General features: G+C 39.8%; 1 protein-coding gene across 1 annotated transcript; it reads right to left on the bottom strand.

The window, feature by feature from the left end:
• Positions 1-10,436: 10,436 nt before the first annotated feature.
• On the bottom strand, positions 10,437-22,094 carry LOC104075443 (zinc finger protein 474-like). The gene is made up of 3 exons (XM_009575952.1): positions 21,405-22,094; positions 14,012-14,192; positions 10,437-10,588 (listed from the first exon to the last, which is right to left on the bottom strand). The coding sequence occupies exons 1-3, from the start codon at positions 22,092-22,094 to the stop codon at positions 10,437-10,439; spliced, it is 1,023 nt and encodes a 340-aa protein (XP_009574247.1).
• Between the last annotated feature and the right edge of the window lie 895 nt (positions 22,095-22,989).

Here is a 22,989-nt window from a genome sequence, read left to right as displayed (position 1 = left end):
GTTACTTCAGTGCCCAGAAGCCCGGAAGAAAACCTGATGTCCACTAGGCTCGCTTTCTCAATATATTTCTCTAAGCATATACAGATACTCAGGTCACTTTACGAAAGTAGTTTATAGCTGGAAACACCGCCTTTAAATATATCCTTTGTAACCTACACATGCCTTTTTCCATGAGTTCTTTGTTTGAGTCTGTTTAGAAGTAAAATGTTCTACTCCAATCTCAAGTATTTTCACTCATCTCTAAACGGTATACATTCATGCACAAAAGTAACTGGCAATCAGTTAGCTGTCAGGAGACTTGACCCTGAAGTCATACTGAGCTTTTGAAGGAAGTTGATTAATTGCAGATAGAGCAAACCTTTTGAAACCTTAACCAGATGAGAATATTTACTTCATGTGACTCATATGTAAAACCCGCTTAGAACAGCATTTCAGGAGAAATCTCTTATCAGAGCTCACTCTGTCAACTTACAGAAATAAAGAAAATATCCGAGGTGTGTTTCTAGATGTAATCTGCTCTCAGCAACTGCAAGACATTCTGTTCAACCTGAGATGAATGTAATAGTACTTGGTAAATCCCAAAGACACAAGAAGGATCCAGAGATGGAAAGAATGCCAGACTCTCACACATGGAATTTGCATTATTTTAGTGAATAAAATCACCTTCAGTGTTGAGGCTTATTTTCCATGCAAGTCAGAGCTATAAATGACTAAATCATAATAATGCTATTGGACGGCAAGAGTTTAATGATTTCAAATTACGAGAAGTGCTTATATTGCCACCTGCTGGGCTTTGTCTATTCACGAGCAAACAAGGCAGATCAACAAGGTCTTTCACGAATGTGCATTTGTTTTTCAAATGCCTCTTGCAGATACAGAGTGGTCAAGCACTTAAAGTTGAATGAAAAGACACAGTCACAGAAAAAACCCCAAACCCATCAGTTTTAATGGCTCCAACAGACTACTTCTTGCTGTTTTATACTTGGGCTAATCCCCAAACATCAAGTCCTCTTCACAAAACTTAATAATTTTTCAGATTGTTTTTTGTTAATATGTAAGTAAATCCATTTTTAAGGTGCATGTTTGGCAACTCTTACCACATGTGAAAGTATCTGTTTACAAGAACGGACAAAATATATTTGACATACTGAATAGTGGGGTGTTCTTGCTACAGTGCAGCATCTAATACTACAAAGATAGGGTAACAACAAGTACTTGAATCTTTTTCTCTAGAATACACATTCTTTTCTATGCTGAATATTTTAGTCACTTCTGTGGTTATACAAATATTGTAGTGGTGTGTGTGCTACTGTGAAATTATATCTGTTTCAAACTGTAATCAACCATGTCAATGCAGTTATCGTTTAGTATTATTTTATGCAATGCAGCTCATCTACAAGATGACGCAGCAAACTTGGTATAGATATAAGTGATGGCAAAAATTGGTGACAAGTTTGCAGCAAACAAAGTGCTTTCAGAACACCTTTTCTCTCTTTAGATTTAGAAAAATCATGAGAGGGGGGACTGGTAAGAAACTGCTGCATATGGGACCTTGCCATTAAAGTGTCATCTGTTCTGTAATAATAATATTCCTTCTTCCACAAAAATAAATTTAGGAAACAAGTGCAATTAAATCTAAGGAGACAATATATTTGGGAAATTTTCGAATCTGAAAATTCTTTGGATGGAAGAGAAAGTAAGATAGGAAAAGATATATTTGAAACTCAAAACCAGAGTTGTAGAAATGGTTCGGTCCTCTATTTTTCATCCTAAACTGATTTTGCTCCCTTCACCATTATGCTGTTGAACAGGGACAAACAAAAAACTTCCTAAAAGTAGCAAAAGAACCAACCCTAAAAATGTTCAGCTTTCATCTGTGTAATTGCTTTGTTTCTCCCATCCCCCCAGGTCAGAGGATTTACAAATGTTAAGTTTTTCTGGGAAAATATGTAATTAAAAAAATGTTTCACATGTATGTTTGGCATTCTTCAAGGGATTCTACCTTGCTATTTCTCCTAGACTTAGGGTGATGCACACTGAGAAATCCAACATGAGTGGAAATACCTGGGATATTTTTAAAGGACTTCAGGCAGGCACAGTTCAGAACTTGACCTTAACAGCAAGGAAACATCACACAGGCTGCAAAATCTGCCTGCGAACAGAATATATTAGCCTATTTGGACCATCATGGTTAGACTGCTTTCGAGGACAGATCTTACTACATTAAAATTAGCTGGACATTTGAATGCAATGCTGCAGACTGTAGCATAGCCATATTGTTGGTCAACTTCAGTTACAGCTTTTCCTCTCAGAAAGTCCCAAACCTCTTCGTTGGCCCAAGCGGAACTGATCAGAAACATCTGTATAACCACAATGTGGAAAAGCAGTGGGTAAATGCTGGAACTCTGCTCTCAACAGCTGCCATCCTTTTGCTGCTCCACTCTTTATTCATGACAAACATCTTGCTTGCATTGGAGAACACCATTCCCAATGCCAGCTAAGCTGGGTTTTTGTGATAGTTTTCACTAATGAGAGGAGTGAAGCTTTGACATACCTTCATGCTGATTTTGTCAATAAAAAATATCTCTAAGTGGTTCTGCAAGAGCTGGTTCTTTTTACTGGTATGGTACTGCAGCTTTTGGATGCCAAGCAATAGCTATTTCATATGGTTGTTTTAAATTAATTAGCTCTACTAGTGTAATTGTACTGTGCAGAATTTTCTATGCAATTTTATTTAAATAAATGAAAATACATTATGAAAAGTAAATTTGAAAAGAAAATATGAAAGTCTAGCCCATAAGTGAGCCAACCAAGTCACCAGCAAAACAACCATCTGTGAAGAGAGGTGTTGTAATCAGGTTTTGGGCATGAAAACAACTGCAGGACTCAAATGGTGGATGATACAGACAGATGGAGGCTATAAACTGGACTAAGGAAACTCTCAAGGAGCAGATAAACAGAATAAGGGCTGTGTTGTGTTAAACTTTGGCTTCAGATAGCTATGAGTTGATCTTTCCCTGTACCTCTGGCTGGATTGCTGGAACTGTGTTATAAAGAAGTGCCAGCTATTAAGGATGAGAGTCCTTCTCCTTGAGCTTTTTGGAGTGCTGTGAAACCCCTGGGCTTGCCTGGAATGCACTGACGTTCAGCGTGCACCCCGGACATGGAAATTAGCGCTAGCATGCCTGGACTGGAGTCACTGACCAGGGACCTCAGGACGTATGCTACTACCTCCCCTTCCCTGCTTACAGGTTTTCCTTGGAATAGCAAAGTCTACCAACATTTGAGGGGGTCACAGTCAGGAAGAGATCAAACTATAGCTCTGATAAGACTCCAGAAGCCTTTTCTTAGTTCTAAAAAGAAACTTCAAGACTTCCATAACATATATATCCTTGCTGTGAACTCTACGGAATAGCATCTCCCTTCATTCTTCATATACTGTGCTGCCTAACATTATACTTGGCACTGTCCTGGTTTCAGCTGGGATAGAGTTAATTTTCTTCCTAGTAGTTGGTATAATGATGTGTTTTAAATTTAGTATGAGAATAATGTTGATAACTCGCTAATGTTTTAGTTGTTGCTAAGTAGTGCTTGCACTGGTCAAGGACTTTTCAGCTTCCCATGCTCTGCCAGGTGCACAAGAAGCTGGCAGGGGGCACAGCCAGGACAGCTGACCCAAACTGGCCAAAGGAGTATTCCATACCATATGATGTCATGCTTAGTATATAAACTGGGGGGAGTTGGCTGGGGGGCAGCGATCACTGCTAGGGGATGGGCGGGGTGCCGGTCAGTGGGTGGTAAGTGGTTGCATCACTTGTTTTTCCTGGGTTTTGTTCCTCTCTCTCTCTCTCATTGTTTTCTTCTTCATTACAATTTATTATTATTGTTGTTGGTTTTGTTGTTATTATTATTATTGTTTTATTTCAAGTATTAAACTGTTCTTATCTCAACCCATGAGTTTTCTTACTTCTGCCCTTCTCATTCTCTCCCCGATCCCACCAGGGGAGGGGGGAGGGTGAGTGAGCGGCAGTGTAGTGCTTGGTTGCCAACTGGGGTTAAACCACATCACTTACTCATCATCAAGTTCACAGACCATCTTCAGCTCATTCCTAACATGTGACAAACCTTTGCACAAGCCAACAGCTCGCTCCATCATTTAGACAGCTTACAGTTCTCTATTTAAACACAGCTGGATCTCTTGAGGTATGTAAGCACCTATCTCCTTTGACCACAGACTCACAGGTGAAGTAGAAAGGCCTCTTACCTCCCTTGAAAAGAAACTGCCTGTCCAGACCACTTCATACCATAGTCACATTTTTACCAACTGGCTGGGGCTAGTCTTTCAGGCATTCAGGTCAGCTTCACAGACCATAACGTATGGAAAACTCTAGAGGACCCGCAGATACTTTCCATTGACTGTTTTCAAGAGCTGAGTTAAGCTGGCCTGGGTGTCATCCCTTGTCTTTTCAGAAGTGTAAGTTTTGCTAAACCAGATATTCTGCAAATTGTCTTGGGCATTTTTAATGCCACATCAGTGAGGAATTCAGTATCTTGTCAGTTATGCTACCTAAATGAGTTGAGTTTGTAAAACATGCACAGGATCCTGGGCATGTCAAGGTTAAGTATGCAGAACTGGAATTCTGTGATTGTAAGTGCTCATTTCTATGCTTGAACTTGTTTTTTAAAGATTCAGAGCTGAAATATGGCATGCATGACAGATCAAACAGCCTCTCTGTCTTTCCTTCGATAAGCTGAACAGACTAAGCCTCTTTATTCTCACAGCCATGACTGTGTTTTTCAAGCTGCGAGTCTTTTTAAATCTTATCTTCCCAGCGATATAATGTAAATATTACATATTAAGGGATTAAAGTCCCTCCATGTGGCTCTGCTATGTTACTTGAGTGCATCCAGCTTACCACTTTGTAACATGGAGTGTGATCCGTGTTTCTGATTCCTGCTTCTTCCAGTTTCTACTTTTTAATTGTTACCTTTGAAGTCTTAACTACCTAATTCAGACATACCATTGGCTACTTGTAATATATTTCTTAGACTTTGCAAACTGTTTTTTGTCCTGAAAATCATATGTCAATTTTTAAATTTCATTGTAATCTGGAAGAGTCTTCTAGTCCAATGTTCCACAGACTATATTGTAACACAATGGCCTGAATTCATTCATATTAGATACATGCATAATTTTTTAAAAAAAAGTTCAGGATTAGTTTGTAAAAGTCCTGCCATAGGCAATCCACTGCAAATCTCCATAAACTGTTCCACTGTTTGAAAGTTCTGAGTTTTTCTTATTTCTGAGTTTGTCTAGCATCAAATTCCTGCCTTGGAGATTGTTAAATCTTTTCTTCTGGAAAGAAGGCTCTCTAATCTGGATATTTACAGGCCATCTGTGAGGCACTTCTTAATCTTTTTTTGAAAAGTTACATAGTGTGACCTCTTGGAGTCTCACTTGTCAGGTAGATTTTCTAGTTCTATAATCATGGCTCTCTTCTCAACCCTGTGCAGATTATAACAATTTTTCTTGAACTGCAAATGCCAGAAGTTTTCTAAGAAATGTAGATTTAAGATGAGTCCCTAATCCTTGTGTGCCCTAGAGTCAATAATACTCTGTGTATGTCAGTTATGATATTGACTGAGGAACAAGCGAGTAACAGCATGCAAGAATGTAGACAATCCCTCAGGCAACTTCTTGGAGGGTTTTCCAGGCTTGTAGGTTTTGTTTCCTAGTGGACCTCATGCCTCTGTTGAATCCTGCTTTTGAGTGATCCTACTGTCCTGTCTCCAGATACAGCAAACTCATTTGGACCCACTTTGGTTGACACAATTCAGAAATACAGAATTCGGGAAACCCTATCCCACTGACAGTAAAGCAAAACTAACCACCTGGGCAGACAGGAGCCCCGAAGAAAATACTGATTCAGACAAGAGCCTCCCTAGAATTCTTTCTGCATGGACCAGCTCCCTGAACAGTGTAATAATAAAACCCTTAATTCTCAATTATGAAATTCTACTATTAAACAAACATAGGCCATGAAAGCTTGTGTGCCATCATAAAAACCTCTGGGAACTGATTTGATTAAGGCATATACATGCCAATATCTGATCGATCCCTTAGCTTTTCTGGCTCTATCCTGTACCCATATGCTAGTGTGGGCCTTGGCTTCAGTGACTACAAAATCAAATTTTATGTTTACAAATCCTGAATTAAAGCTTAAGCATACAAATTGTCAGTGGTTAGGAGGCAGTGTTGAAAACATAATTTCTATACAGTGCTATATATTTTCCAGGTCTATGCAGAGAGAATCCACAGATCTATGTAGGTTCTCATTACCTTTTAGATAGAAACTGATATGGCATTTACAAATTTTTTGTTCCTCAAGCTGTGGTCTACTAAGTGTTGGTAGTCTTTAAGAAAAAGGATCCATGAAACTGTTTTGTTAAGGCCTGCTAGGCGTTTTTTGCTACTGCTCTTAAAGATGAGGGACCTTTTGAAGCTAGTATGGTAACTAAAGGACAGTGACATTCTCAACTTGCTAAACTATACCACTTTACATATAATATTTATCTAAAGTTATGGGTTCTTTCATTAATGTCCAATTTTTGAAGTCTGCAATTAAACTAATCTAGCTTGACTATGATCTTCAGGATTGCTTTTGTAAAATGTCTAATTTTTTAGTTGGAACTGGTAGGTTCAACTGGCTGAACTAAAACGTCAGTTGGATTTTATTTACAGTCTGAAAGTGGATGCTCATTTGTTTAATGTGATTGAACTTTGCTTGTCAATCCATGTTCTGACTTTCTGTATATTTTGTCCAGGAATAGTTTTAGCTGCTATCAGCACATTTGTGGCAAACTAGATGGAATGTCACTGTTTTTGAGGTATAGGAAAACATTTTTCAGCTCTTTAGATGTGTTGTGCCAGTAGGAAACTTGGGATTGAACTGGAAATCACTGTGAGCCAACAGTGGACGAGATAAGGTTAAGTGACAAATCACTAAAGTACAGAAACAAAGGAAGCAAAGTAGCTCAATTTCTCATTTCCATTTCCTCTTCTGCAAAAAAGTCAGAATGATAAATGCCAAGCAATAATGAAAAATGCTCATAAGATCTCAATTTAACTCTGCTGAGAGCAAACCATGAAGGCACTATCAGTTTTTCTCCCAGTGAACAAATCTTGCCACAGAACTCACCATCATCGTTGGCACAAACTAACACCAGGGCTGCTGAGCTCAACAGAAAAGCTCATGACAGAGTAACCTAGAAATGTGGCTGATGCCTCCTGCTGAGCTCCTGCATGCTCTGGTCTCACCGTCAGCCCTCACAGCACACTGTTGACTTGCCTCTGTGAGTGGTAAGGCTCACCATTTCACAGATCCCATGTCAAGTTCAGAGCTCAGCAGCAATCTCCTGTAAGCAGAGGCTTAATTTGCTTAATTTGCTCTTAATTTGCCAAATCCTCATTTGACTCCCTCAAAGGCTGATGTGGAAACCATACTTCAGGCTTATGGCTTCAGGAGCTCCCATTCACTGGTATTTCTGGGCAAGGCACAACAGCACGGTTAATATCAGTACATTTGTGATTGTTTACAAATACTCTGCTCAGCTCTTCAGGCAGATTTTATTGCTTTTTGGGATAATAATCCAGAAAGTAAAAAATAGGCAAAAGTAGAGCTGACAATGAAACACAGTGAAATTTCTGACAGAACTAAAATCATCAGGACTCTGAGTCCAACTTTCAGAATAACACAAGGACTCTGACATCTGAATCCCACCAAAAGACAGGGCTAAATTTTTAATGCCAAAGGCTGTTGAGTTTCTTTAAAACATGTTTCTGCTCTTGAAGTGACTCTGTAATGAATCTTGATGAGTCAGTGAGGCAGATGTAGCCAAAAAATGCTTATCATATCTGACAAAAGGAAGAGAGGTCCAAGAAGAGAAAGAGGGGACACAAAGGTGAGATTGCACGACATCCATAATCTTCCAATTACCAAGCTGCTCGTCAGTGGGCCAGCACTTGATGTGAATTACAACAGCCTCCAGAGTCTTGCAGTGTATGTTGCCTGCCAAAAGCTCCTAGGAGCCAGTCTAGCAATCACAAACTAGTGTCCCTGTTCTTCTTTCCTCAGGCCACATACCTTCTCCCAGCCAAAAAGAGGAGAGACGGCACCGGTCTAGCTCCGCCAGTGACTCTCCTTACATTGGAGACACTAACAAGGACAGATCTGTGGGGTTTACACAGCTTTGCACTGTAGAACAGAAACTGAACCTTTGACTCCTGAAAATATCTATCTTCAGACAACACAATTCTCATTCTGAAGATGAAAGGGCTGCTGAGGTGCCATTGATTGTTTTGGAAATTATTTTCACCAAAGAATGCTGGTACCTCTCCAAGTCTGAATTAACAGCCCGGCATGGCTAGAGCCAGAAGTGTTCCTCTAATAACAGAACAGTGATATTACTTCTTATTTCACTTACACCACAAATCACACAGCTTGATAGCTTGGAAAAGAAAATTTGCTGGTACCCTATTTCATTTTAGTGTGTATGAAGACATCCACTTCATCTGAGTTGTAAGTACAATAATAAGTGTGAAGCCTCTGAGAAAAGTCACATTGATCACAAAATATGTAATAGCCAGCCCTAGGCCTTAAGCCTGAAGGTAAAAACATACATGAGGTACTGCTTCTGTCATAATATCAGGAAGCCTATATTGCCGGTTAACAACTTGTATTGGATTTTGTCATACCTTTTGAATAATCTCACTGACTACTTAATAAAACACTTCGGAGTAAGTAAAGTAATAATAAAAAGTGCTCTCTGCTGTAGCTTGTTGAAGGGAATATTACCTCCTTCATGTGTTTAACCTATTCACTGATGTGTTTTGGCACTGATTCTGCTAAGTAACATAATAGCATTTTTCAAAATAGTACGTTCAAACACCTTTCCCACTGCTTTCTTGTATAATACCTACCCTTCTTGCCCATACTGACACTCTGTTATGGTCACATTTGGCACAGAGAGCAGGGTGGTATTTTATTCCACCCATCTGACACACGATGCTTGTTTTGGCTTGACATAAAAATATGTTTTCTTTTACCAAGTTCATGACAAAGATGTGCTCCTCTGACTTATAAAATTTTTGGCATGATTGGTTTATTGAGCTGAGGATAAATCACATGGTCAATATCATTCTTAAGCAAGAAGTGCTCCAATAAGAGGGCACTTTTGGGGTGTTTTCTAAAAACAGCCAGCCTCTGCTTCCACTCCATGGCTGGATCCCTTTATATGGGAATGTTTCACTTGTAGCAGTCAAGGGCTTCATGAGCTGCACTGTCCCACAAGGACGTGAACACTGGAGTGCTCCATGTATTTAATCTCTGAGTGGGAGTCAGTGAATAGTCTTGTGCCAAAGATGGACAAGGACACAAAAAACCCCCCCAAAACAACAAACCCAAAGGAGCTACTTGGTTTCTCGGATTAGTCAAGTTCAGCTGGAGATCCTTACACTAACTAGACAAGTCTTGGATAGAGGGGAAACAAAATTTTCGAAGAATTAATTTTACTGATCAACATCACTCTGGCCTTGCTTCCACTGAGATTCAATGAGTTACTCCTCATCAAAACTCTCATTTCCTAAAAGTTGTCTGAAGCTTCAGTTTCTGAAACAGTAGGTGAATATATTCACTGAGCAAGGGACGTGTAGCCAAATATCCCTGCGGACAAGGGAGCTCCAGATATTATACCATCTCTCCCAGTCTCACAGATCTGTTGAAAAGCAATACCAAGAGATGGATACTCTCTTGGGGATTTCTGCAGTGAAAGACCCCTAACAACTATGGCTCATTTCTTTCTGTCCTTCGCTGAATACAAAGAAAGAAACCTGCCATGTAGAATGGGAAATGCATGCAGAAGGTCCAACTTCTTTCAAAGGTCCAGATAGCTAAATCTGAAAGGCTGTGAAAGGAGTGCGGCTGAAGAACATCCCACATTTGACAACAGAGATGAAGACAGCACAGCAATTCAGAAAGCAACCTGGGAAGATTCTTCACTTGAGTTCTCCTGCACTCAACAAAACACAGGATAAGGAGAAGGAAGATGACAGTTAACATGACTTTCCAGTATTCTTATGCCATCCCTCTCAAACTGTGTTTTCAAAGTGACACTACCTGAATGACAGAAATGAGGATGAATTTTTGCCACTGCTGGGCTAAAAAATCACCATATTTGACCTTACACTACAGTAGCAACTGCTGATTTTACTCTGGAGGCTTTTGGATCACATGATCTGACGACACACTGCAGTTTTGAGGCTCATGGCTCTCCAGCTGGATTTTATTTCTCTCATGGTTTGGATGAAAGTTATGGGTGCATGTGTGTGTATTCATGCACAGACGCATGCATATTTATGCATGTGTGTTACATCCACTTCACGTTGCAGGTTTCGGTTTACAGGACTGCTGGTGGACGATCAGTCTGTCTGGAAGAAAAGTACGCCCACAAATATCACATGGAACTAGCTGGTTCTGGGCGCTGATCCAGGCAGCCTCATTTAAAGAATCAAGATCATAGAAACCTTTGGCTGGAAAATTAAAAAAAGAAAGTATCAGCTTTCATTCTGGAGACCCACATTCAACTCTTTATGGAAAATATTTTCAGGAAATACCTGTTGACTGAGCCTTTCAGTTTAACCAAACCATATTGCTTTTGCAAATGAAAAAGAAAGAAAAGAAAGAAGCAAAAGAGTAAAAAAAATATAAAAAAGACTCTGCTTTTTGTCCCAGGGGTTGAATTAAATTAACTTAAAACTGAATCATTTTGTGTTGTATGAGAGTACAGAGAAAACATCATGCTGTGTGTTATGATATGCATTCTCAGCTAATTATTAACATCTTTGCATACATACTATTATCAGCAAATTTCACTTTTTGGCTTTACTTCAAGTTCTGTTTAATGAGCATGTGTTATCTGACCATGGCAATGGGCGGGAGCATATCATACTTGAGAATATGCTCTTTGTACTGTCCTGGACAAGGGGCCCAGTTTTCTTCCTGTTGAAGTCTATGCAGGTTTTGCCAATAAATGGAGTAAAGCTTAGGTAAACCTAAAACCTTACAGACAAAACCTACAGTTCTTTTAAGCCACAACTTCCAGTGAGGTCATTGCACTGATACATCTATTGTCATCTAAACACTAATGCAGTCTTACCCTCAGTTATTTTCCACTGCAGGAAGAGTGACTGCTATGAAAGCTCAGGAGCATTCTTCAAACACATCAGATGTATTTTCAAGATTTTATTTGAGTATAAAAAAATCTTGTTTGCTTTCATCTTGAAATGGACTTTTACATAGTGGTATTTCCAAAAAGGCCAGTAGGTTGCTTAATACCTGGATTTAGATCTCAAGAGTTTTCATTTGAAGTGTAGGCAGAAAAAAATCTACGTGGCTTGATTTGAAAATGTATTTGCTTCATCCTTCTTACAAGGTATGACAATACAGGAAAAGACTAAAAAACTGTTTTTGTCTTTGAACTGTTAGCAGCAGACAATTTTTAAAAGAAAAGGATTTGTGCATTTAAAAATATTCCATGGTTTCTGTCATTGGCACATGATAGAGCTCTTCATTAAAGGCCCATACAGTTTTAATATGATTCATATCCAATGGTTCACATAACCACAATAAGCCTTAGATCTCTTAATATGCCTGTTCCTAATGTTCTTTTTGTTAGAAGAGCAACCAAGTAGTGTTTCTTTTCTTGGCTGAGACAAATATCCCCTTTGCTTGCAGGAAATGAATGTGTATTTTCTGTACTTTGGAAAGTTTATTGAATATAAAAAAAAAAGGAGAAAGAGAGATGACTTTCTCCTTGCAGGCATGTGTTAGGCATTCCACAAACAAAACCCTGTGTAATCAGGGCAGCGGTTGTCTTCCCGTGACACTTGAGTTTTCAGAAAAAGATTTATGTAAGTTATAAAAAGTTTTATGTAAGCAGTTAATATTTCTGAGCTTTTTTTGAACGTTGCCTGTTCCATTCAACAACAGGGGTAATCCCTCCTCCCTAAGTTGAGAAACTGTGAGACATGCAGTACGTGTATGTGGTCTCAAGGTCAGTTATAGCATTTACCAGATGATCGAGAGTAAGTCTTACGGAAAAAGAACAACACTGAGATTATTTTCTCGAGGCCAGGAGCATGAGGCAACTGCAGGGGGAACAACAATTTTAGCTCAAGCTACGGAACTGATCAGACTTGCACCAGCAGGCATTCAGGGACAGATGCTAGAAGCAGGTCAGTGTCCCCTGGGGAACCATGGGCACACAACACCTCATCGGAGATGCGTGGCGCCTGATATGACTCACTGCATAAATGAGACAATTTTCTGATTCATATCTGGGAGCCTTCTGCTGGATTGTTCTCTCAAAAAGTGGTTGTCTTTCTGCTTCCACTCCTTCAAAATAAGAATAATGTATTTCAAAATAACCTGATTTGTCCTTTTGCATCCCCTTTCAGACGGAATTCTCATTTTCTCCATCTTTTTTACCACACAACATGCAATAATTAAAAAGAGCTTAACAACAAAAAGAGCAAATACAATGAAAATGTCTTTTGAACCTCTCTTTTACTGCAGATTCAACTCTGCTGCTTGGCATCTGTTAATCAAGTCCTGATTTGATATTATTTGAGCTGCGATTATTATTATTTCGAACAGCTGGTTAGTGTTCTCAGTGATCCTGCTCTCTTCTGTGTGTGTCTTCTGGGGACATATTTCTTTGTATTACTGTAAACTGATCTAGTGTATGACTCTTTCACAGTGAGTTGTAGGAGAATTTCTCTACTTTTCCAGACACTAGAGGAAGCTGTGGGAAATTATGGGGAATACAAAAAAAAAGTGGGTGAATTAACTGCCTGTGAGCAAGTGGTCCAAGCTTGGCCCAAAGTAGCTCGGACCAGCTGGCAGGGCCAGGGAAAGCATCCAACTGAAATGGTGAAGTAACTTTATGTGGGAATGGGGAAGTCCTGGGAGCAGCTTCCAGGCAAAGCACAGATAAGATTTCCTTTTGGTCCTACTGTGAGCACACATCCCGGGATACATATGGGAGCCCAGCTCTGTCGGGTGCTGGGGATTGTCAATTTTCATTGATTTGAAGAAGTGGGGTGTAGGCATCTTACAAAACAGAACCCACAGCACAAACGCACATAACTGGCAGAAATAAGATGTTTATTTTATACCACATATATTTTTTCCCACCGGGTTTATATTATAATGTCTCACAAAAAAAAGCTTCTAAGGCTTGTAAATAAAAAGGGACCAATAACATCCACTGGATGTTTATTGTAGAAGATACTGCATTTTTATCTATAAATATATTGTAATAAACCCCTGAAACTACAGTATATGTTATAGGTAGGTTTTAAAAATACCTTATTTTCTATCAGTCATCATGCATCTAGTATTGTGTTTCTTATTTTACCACAGAACTCCTATTTTCAAGGCCACTCACTGTTTACCACTGTTAACTGCTAGTGTCAGGCTTTTTTTATAACCGACACTATAGGTGTAAAACCTGGCGAAGTATCTATCCCTATGTTGCCTGAAGGGTATTTTATTTTAATGACTGTGTGTGTCAAATCTGTACATTATTCTTGGATGCTTTCGCCCATTTTAAAATATGCCTTTCTACAGCATTAAAAGGTCAAAAGATAGTAAAGTAGCTGTGAAGAGGGTTGCTAATTTTTTGTGGTTTGATTCAGAGCATACTGACACATAAAAGAGGACTGTCCCAGGAGGCATGTCCTACAAGGCAACAACTACTCCTCCTTCTCATGGATGCAGCACAGAGGGAGAACAGGATACTTAACAGAAAGCTTAAAACAAGCCATGATGGCTAGCTTGTCTTTGGAGTAAAATGGAGAAAGAAATACTTGGAAGCCGTTAAGCTACTGCTTAAAATTCTTTTTTTTCTTCCACTTTCTTCCTTCCATTTCCTCATTTGGTCTGTAGCTTACCTTGTATGTGACTGACTTCAGGCTTTTTGGGCTCTGGCCTTCTCAAGTGCTTGGGTAGCTTGTCATTGTCCTGGTGCCATTTTTTCAGGCATTGTGGCTCATGGATACTAACAGATTTTGTTCCGTATTCACGGCCACATATGTAACAAATCACTGCTGGTGGCCGTCTTATCACTTGTGCCTGCAAATATCAATTGTGAAGAATAATAAATATTGTTTTCAACATTAATTTTAAATCAGAACAACTTTGGATGAAGACAATCATGTAGATTAAGAAACCAATTCATATCTGTGAAATCAGTGTAACTGTTTCTGTAAGTTTCATTTTGTCTGGATTCAGTCTTGAAGCTTTTAAGAGATACTGCCACATTAACTGGCCACCTGGAACAGGTAGGCTCCTTCTGCAGGTACTGGGCTGAAAATTCATGTGTGTCACCTAATTAATACTTAGCTATGTAGGTTTTAGCTCTTTTATTTTCACACCATCATGTTCATGGAAATGCTGAGTCCTCATGTGCAGAAACAACTCCTCTGCTTGATGAGGTTGCTGCAGTACAGTGTCCATCTTAAATGTTGAAGGCCTTTTTTTATCTACCAAACAGAAGTAACATGGAAAGCAGCAACAAAAGCTTCCTCAGCTGAACTGCTGATGTCTAGTGCAGTAGCAGAAAGACCCCGTCTCCAGGCAGAACACAGTTAAAGTGCTTTGTCCAGCTTTAGCATCTCTTTTAAGTTGGAGTGAGGGCAGCTGTCTGAAGCTTGTGACTGTGGTCCCTAACCCCATGTTACTTCTGCCACAGATCAGTTAGCTGGTGGAATTCTTGGCCTTGAAGGATTAAAACAGATCCAGGATATTTCAGGATAGGGGGGGGCAAAATAGGAACTGCCGCTTGTTTATCCAAAGGCCTCAGTGTGAACTTTGCCAGTGACTGCAGCGAGGGCAGAGCTGGACTCTAAGCAAGTCATTGTTTCTGCACTGCTTTTGTTCACAGAGAAAAACAGCTCAACGGAACAAAAAAATCCCTCAACCCCAAACTCCACAAATACAAATTCTAAGCTTGAAAAATATATAATTACTGTGGTATTGCAGATTATGGACTCGACTGTGTCCTTAGGCATGTCCTGGGCTAGGCGTGGTGTCAGTGCCAGCCCTGCTCCATGAGTAGCATAAAAACGTACTGCAGAGACAGCACTTTGAGGCACGCTGATGGGTCTCCACTGCCAGCACTTCCTGCACTCCTGACTGCAGAATACCAGTAAGAGACGAGCTATTCCCTGCCCTCCAAAAGGTAGAGGGACAGCCATGCCAGACCAAACACGGGAAGCCTTTCTCACTCAAACAAGGGAGGTGGGGATTTCATTTTTTCCTCTGCTGCTGTGTAAGACAAAGCGTAACCTGTTCCAGTATTTATGACTCTGTCAGCCCATCAGTGTATTCAAGAAATTCTGGGCAGCTCTTCTCATATTTATGCTACAGTCTGAAAATGTCATTAGTGAACAATCTGAATAAGCTTTCTTTCCTGTATCACACATGTAAACTCAATTACATGAAGAAATACTACTCTACAAAAAGTATTTTTGCTGGGAAAAGTTGGACTTCATCTGGAAAGTTCTCACAGTGAATTGAAATGTGACTTATCCAAAGACAGTCTTTCCAAGGACATTTTCGTCCTCTTAACTTTCAAATGGAATTTCCTTAGCCATCTTTGATAACAAAGGTTTTTATATATATATACACACATATATATCTCTCTCCATATATATATATAACCTTCTCTTCCTATTCATAGCTGAATACAGCAACAGCCGTTTTAAGAATGCCCTGTAATTTTTCATTGTCTGTTTTCACCTACTTCCTTACTTCAGCTCTTAAGCTAGACCTTGTCTGATTCGGAGATAAGACTCTGTGTCCAGTTACAGAGTCTTTTGAAGGCAGAGTATGTGTCTTTGTAGGCTCTGGAGAGCTTTAGATAAGGATACTATAGTCTAACCTCTTGAGGTCAGGGGACTCATTTCAGTGTGCATGCTTGTTATGGGTATGCTTACAGCATTTTAGAAAAGGTTTTCTAAAAAAAAGCTAGGTGTAAAAACATTTGGAACAAATTTTCCTCTCTAATTTTCATTAGCTAAGTTCCTGCCATTCAATAAAATAGATTATTTATTGGCTGAAAACTAGGAAAGAGCAATTTGATTTACATTCAGTTTGTAGGGACCCTTTATATAGTACCAGAACGGGAAAAAGGAATCCTAGTACAAATGAAAATCATGGTTACTTAGCCTGCACTGTCACAATCATTTCCACCGTGTGGGGCAGTATAATAAAAACAAATATATAGCTTCAAGGACACTTGAAGTCCTGATATGAGACAGGTGAAAAATCACTTAAAAAATTAAATACTCCCAATAAATTTAACAGATGCACAGAAATATTGTTGTTAAAATCAAATAGTTTTTCATCTTAGTGAACGGAGATATCCTTTTATCTCTGACTGCTTCATTCAAATCCATTACACTTGTTCTAAAGTCACTGTGATGTCCTACTGTTGAACAGCTTCCGGAGACCTGCAAGACAAACGTTAGTGATCTCCATCCAGTGCAATCTGGATACATTTCCACAGTTCTTTTTGGTAGTCTCACCTGAAAACCTAAAGACTGAATGAGCAGCACTGTGATCCCTCCAGATCCTGACAGAGCGTTTTTAGGTGGGTTTTGTGTTGTGACTGAGCAAAACCAGGCCTGCAGCTAAATAGAGGATTCTGTTTTCCAAAGTTATTGATTGGGATTGATTCATAACTAAATCCTATTTGGTGAAAAAAATGTTTAAGAAATCTGTTCAAGTAGAAATGTCTCTGTTTTGTAACGTCCACAATTAAAAACTGTACAGAAACAATAGCAGAGACCAGAATTAATTAAAAGGAATCAGATCACTCTAAGGATGGAATTATTTTTTCCAGAAATGTAGTGAGTTTGAACCATCACCACACATTATATACACAAATCCTTCTCTGCAAATACACACATGTTAAAAAGCTGAAAAATAAAACCTGAGGAAGAATATCCGTACAATTGGTAGTAACAGCTCTTTTGTTTCTTAACTGTGGAGCCCAAGGTGTGATAAGCTTTATTTGGAATTTCTGCAGCTGATGATATTTATCCTTCATTTTTCTCTTCAGAGTATGCCTATCCCAAATGTCACATCTGGAGGCCTGCAGTTTGAAACTAAACTATTTTTGGAATCACCACAATTTTCCAACCCAAACTACTCACAGGCCAGTGGCTAGGCTGTCTGCTCACTGCTTTGTTTTTCACTTTTAAAAAGGGTTGTAGGGAAGGTCTGTTCCCGGGGATATGTGTTATTATAAAAATACCTACAAATACCTAACAGTGCAGTTAGGCTTTCCTCTGGTGTCTCAGTATTTTCTTTTTTCTCCAAGACTGCTAAATATGTCTGCGTGACCATGAATGAAGTTATTTAGCTCAGAGGGCTATGCAGCTATGTATTTTCAATAGACCTGACATTACTTGAGGTTAGCCCCAGGCTGCTGTTATGGCGTTACATGAGGTCAAATCCTCCCATACTGCACAAAGCTTTTAATTTCTTCTTAAGTACACTCAATAAGACTGACTCCCAGACTCCCCTACATAAATATTTATCATCCAGGACTGCACCCCCCCCGCCTTTCTTATTTGTTTAATTATCCGTGTATTTTAATGGGAGGAGGGGAGGCCTCCTGCTCTAGGCCAGAGCTCTCATCATAGGCTTGAATGACCCAAGGAACAGGGGTTCTGGAAAAGATTGGTACAAACACTTAGCAACTGCATCGTGTTGGATGAAAGCAGCCTTTTCCACACATTCCTCTCTGGAAAGTAAGAGGCATTTTGCGTAAGGGACATGGACAAGCTGTAGCGTGGCTCTCACGGCCATCCAAAGGTGCATTTCACAGCCTTCTGGGGTGCTTTCAGCCACTGCCCCGACACAACAGCAGACTAATGTTAGGACTGGTCATACGCCTGTGTATGAAATGTCCTTGAACAGCAAGGTAATTCTGCGAGATGATGCAGGTAATTAAAGATTTTACTCCACTAGAAGCGCTAGAATATCCCATTTTACTGCTGATGTGCTATCTTTTAAAAGAAATATATCAGTATGATGAAGATGGCATTTGTGTGAAAGCAGAAAGGCAGAAAGCTCAATCATTCCCAATGATAATACTCATAAGTTTCATTCAAACCATCCATTCACTGTCCCTTCTTATCTGACTTTCTACATTTGCAAATGTTTTTGCCAGTATTCTCCTAAGAAGATGTTCAAAACTGCTGCAACTGAGGCAAACAAACTTCATCATTGACTTCCCACCTTAGTTAGAATTACACAGCATCTGAAGGAGTTTTCCTTTTACAAAGTGACTAGATGACTTTATGCTAGAGCAAGATACAACATCAACAAGTTTTCAAGACTTATGCTGTGTTAAAATGCATTACAATACAGTAAAGGAAGATCACTGAAATCTTATTTTTAGGCAGTTAACTTGATAAGAAGAAAACAGCAGATGGCAGCACCAGATGCTAGTGACACGTCTGATAGGATTTTAAGATCAGAGTTATCTGTTGTCAAAAAAACTGTAACACATATACCCACAGCAAGTCATTAATACTCACTTACATGTAGCAGACATTTTGGTCTATGAAAGAATAAAAAACACACTCTGCTCTAGTGCAAGTCTGAATTTCTGTAGTTCCAGACATCACTTCCATTGTCTGTAGTATCACAGCAGAATCCAAAACAGAATTTCTGAGCTGATGTGATCCTTGAGAGTCTCTTAAGCATAAGCTGTTGTTTGTTTTACACAGCCAGACATGATTAACTCAGATGTGTTCATGCATTTTGGGAGCGAGGACAGTTAGTGGAAGAATGGCTTACGGAGGCTGTTGAGTCTCCAGCTCTAAAGGCATTTAATGCCAAACTAAATAAGTGTTTGTCAGTAATTAGATCTAGTTGATCTAAACTTGCTAAGGGAGAGAGAGCTCCATGGCAGGGGCACACAGGCAAAAGTGCTTGCAGTTGTAAAGTTAAAATGCCCTTCACATGGTGTACCACCAAATCAGTCAGATCTTTTATTTTTAAAATGAGGAAAATCTTGCTTTTTGATTTAGGACATCTTTCATTGCATAAATTAATTTGACAGTAGTATTACAGTTCTTAAATACCCTTATATAAGGTTGGGGTTTTTTTCAGTTATTCCTTCCCTCCGATGTTTTTCTGAATCAGGACTTTAAACAGGTACTTAAATAATTCACTGTCACTGTGAGTAGGTCTGTTAAGTAGGACATGGACTGCCCCAAATGCTTTCCTGCCAGGGCCGAAGCAGATTGCCGTTTCACTCACTACTGGTATTTTTTAACAGAATTAATAAGCAGCTGAGTAGCTGGTAAGGTGAGCAAAATTAAAACCATGTGCTGGAAGAAGATGAAGACTGTAGAGGAGACCCAGACCTTGTCCCTATTCGTAGCGAATCTGCAGTCCTTCCACGAGCTTAGTGCTTTTCAACATTCTTCAATATGTGGACCATTCAAAACTTTCAAGTGGAAGTGGAGACCCTCACACAGAGAATTTAAACCTATGGAAAAAAGGCTTCCTTTGACCACTTCTTAGAAACAGTCTGCCAGTGCTGAACAGCCCCTGGGATCACTCTTTCCCTTCCTACCTCTGCCTTTAATGCGTACCTCTGTACAGAAGGACAGTTCTAAAAATAGTAAAATAAAGGACCTCAGAGAGGTAAAATCCATCATCCCTTCCTGAAAGTCATAATTAATAATAAAGTCCTTCAGAGTCAATTACAAACCGCAAGCTGTACAGCCTCATTAGTTGTGCTGCAACTGGTGAACTGTAACTGCTTGGAAGTAAATGACGAAACCTGTTGTTCACACAGAAGGAAGAACAGATTCAAACACATTTCATTCTGGCTCTGCAGAGCTCACAAAAGTAAAAAGTGGCAATAACGTTGTTGTTCAACAAGTCAGCAGATGTGACTGAATCCACACAGGGAACAGATATGTTGTGCAAGAGGGCAACATTTTTACAGAGCCACTCTCAATGCCAAACCACACTCTAAACTTGTTTTTTTATGACATTATAACTATGGACATTCCGCTGCCCCTCCTTTTTTTTAAACATACAGAATTATGTGTGATGGACAAAACTCTGCCTCACATACATGCCTTTCATTGAACAATCATCTTTAGAGCAATGCCAGTTCTTTGGTAAATGGTACAATTTGTAGTGTAACACAAGAACATCTCCTTTCCTATAGCTATAGATGCACCTGCGCAGCACTTTGAACTGTTTGTGGGTTATTTAAAATTTACTGATAAAAGACCTGAGGAGTGGGCCTAATTTGCCAATATCTACCAATTAGTGGCCTCAAATAGCATAATATAAAAATGCCTCACATTGTCTTTATTCTCATGTTTGTTAGGATAATGTTATTACCTCCATTTTATTCAGCAGCTGGAAAACTGAAATACAGCATGCTTTGACTTTTAAAACATTTTTAGAAATGCTCTGCATAGCATTGCATTCCTTTGGTGACTGAGAAAGCTAAATCCCATTTCAAACGTAATGTAGGCAATCAGGAGTCCAACTCCCTTTGGAAAAAAAAAAGCGCCTTTTATTTTAGACACTGGGCCTAAATTTAGACATCTATCTTTTTACAACACTCCTGGCCAAAAGACAGCTTGTGCAGAAACAAATGCAGAAAAAATATGCCATTTTCCAAAACTTTGTGTAGCTTTTGGATAATGTGAATCAGCTTCTTTATTCTTGGATCTTGAATCAAATTCAGTGGAAAGAAATGTGCAGTCTTATTTATTTTGTTGTTGTTATACTCTGAATTGCTGCCTTTGAACATGCAGTCCTCAGTAAACTTGTGTTCCACGCCAAGGTTAGGAATAACGGTAAAAAATGAAAATCACTGGAGTGCTTACAGGATAATAAAACATTGTATTTCATGTTAACTGAATAAAAATACCTAATACCTACTAAAACATGTAACATTAAAAGCTTGCCTAAGCTGCTCAACAGAACCTCCTAGGGAACTATAGCACACAACGGTCCCTTTTGGGGACATAACTCACAGGGCCACAGAGTATGAGAACCCAACTACTCCCTTTCAACAGGAAAATCAAAAGAAATAAGAAATTACTTGATTCCCCTTATGCACAGAGTATTCCCCTTTCTTTTATCTACTATTCAGCAGAGAAACATTTGCACGGAGCCAAAAGATCCTTCTGAAGGAAAGTGATTCCAAATTTGGTGGGAACCCAGTCTCCCCTGGAGTGCCTAGCACCAAAATGCATCCACACCCTTTCATACAGCATGTGCTTAGCAATTTACCTTGTCTAACACGGCTGGTGCAGCCCTGCTCTTTCCTTGACAGGTCTTAGATGGATCATCACTTGCTGAGCCAGACCCAGAGCTTGGGCCTTTACCAGATTTATGGGGGCTAGAGCTTGACAGCCCCACACTGCTACTACCTCCTCTGCAACACTTTTGGTGCACAATGAGACGGTCAGGAAGGAAGGTTCGGCCACAGTTTCCACAGGGCAGGAGCTGGGCTTGAGCACTATGATAAGCTGCCTCATTTTCAGCTGTAAGCATACAGGAACCACCAGTAATGACCTCAGGTTTCCTGGGCTCTGCTCTTCTGAGATGCCTTGGTAGCTGATTGTTTTCAATGTGCCACTTCTCTAGGCACTGGGGTTCATGTATAGAAATAGACTGTGACCCGAATTCTCTGCCACAGATATAGCATACCCTGAAGCAAGGTCTTCTCGGTGGGATGATGGGCCGATTCAGTGGCATCCGAGACATGTTTGAAGAAACTGACCGTTTTGATATTATTGCAGTGCTTGGTCGTCTTTTCTGGGGTCCAGCTTCTCGATGTACTACTTCAGGCAAAATTCTGGAAAAATCTGACACCTGCTCTGAAGGCAAGATGCTAGAGACACTAGCAGCGGCCTCCCCAGCACTTGGCAGAGCATTACAGGTTTTGTTCACATTCTTTTTCTTGACATTTGTTTCCATGAAGGGTACAACCTTTCAAGAAACTTCTCACTCTCCTACACTTAAAGGGCTTGGGAAAGTCTGTTATTCAGCATGATGCTCCATCTTCTTAATTCAGTTTCATGGGCTGGAATATATTAGGGACTTCAAAGCTGGAAAACTGCACACCACTGTGTGTTTTTGTTTTGCCTTTTGGTTTTATAGGATCCTGAAACAAATTAAATCAGTACATATTAATAAACGCCATCTCTCTTGTTAAGGTTACCAACCAGTGTTTTATCACAAGGATCAGTTTACCTTACTACTCTGTTATATTTTTAAATATAACTGGAGCGTGCTGGAGCATGTCCAGAGAAGGGCAACGAAGCCGGTGAAGGGTCTAGAGAACAAGTCTTATGAGGAGCGACTGAGGGAACTGGGGCTGTTTAGCCTGGAGAAGAGGGGGCTGAGGGGAGACCTCATCGCGCTCTACAACTACCTGAAAGGAGGTTGTAGCGAGGTGGGGGTTGGTCTCTTCTCCCAAGTAACCAGCGATAGGACGAGAAGAAATGGCCTCAGGTTGCGCCAGGGGAGGTTTAGATTGGACATTAGGAAAAATTTCTTTACTGAAAGAGTGGTCAGGCCTTGGAACAGGCTGCCCAGGGAAGTGGTGGAGTCACCATCCCTGGAAGTATTTAAAAGACATGTAGATGAGGTGCTTAGGGACATGGTTTAGTGGGCATGGTAGTGTTGGGTTGACGGTTAGACTTGATGATCTTAATGATCTAAGATCATTAAGGCCTCATTCCAGCCTTAATGATTCTATGATTCTATGATTCTATGATTCTAAATAGCAGACCAATAACATCAAATATACCCTACCCTTAATGATCAGCTGAACAATGTGAATCTGAAATTCTAGTGTCAGAGGCTGTTA

Source organism: Fulmarus glacialis, unplaced genomic scaffold, assembly GCF_000690835.1.
Source record: "Fulmarus glacialis isolate BGI_N327 unplaced genomic scaffold, ASM69083v1 scaffold47944, whole genome shotgun sequence".
Lineage (NCBI taxonomy): Eukaryota > Metazoa > Chordata > Aves > Procellariiformes > Procellariidae > Fulmarus > Fulmarus glacialis.
The sequence above is the reverse complement of the archived record's forward strand: the minus strand, read 5'-3'. Positions and strand labels throughout refer to the sequence as shown.

Coding starts and splice junctions, on each gene's coding strand:
- LOC104075443 (XM_009575952.1), bottom strand. CDS start 22,094: ATGGAAACAAATGTCAAGAAAAAGAATGTGAACAAAACCTGTAATGCT. Junction 14,193..21,404: donor CACCAGCCGTGTTAGACAAG/GTAAATTGCTAA, acceptor TGATATTTGCAG/GCACAAGTGATAAGACGGCC. Junction 10,589..14,011: donor TGAAGTCAGTCACATACAAG/GTAAGCTACAGA, acceptor TTAATTTTCCAG/CCAAAGGTTTCTATGATCTT.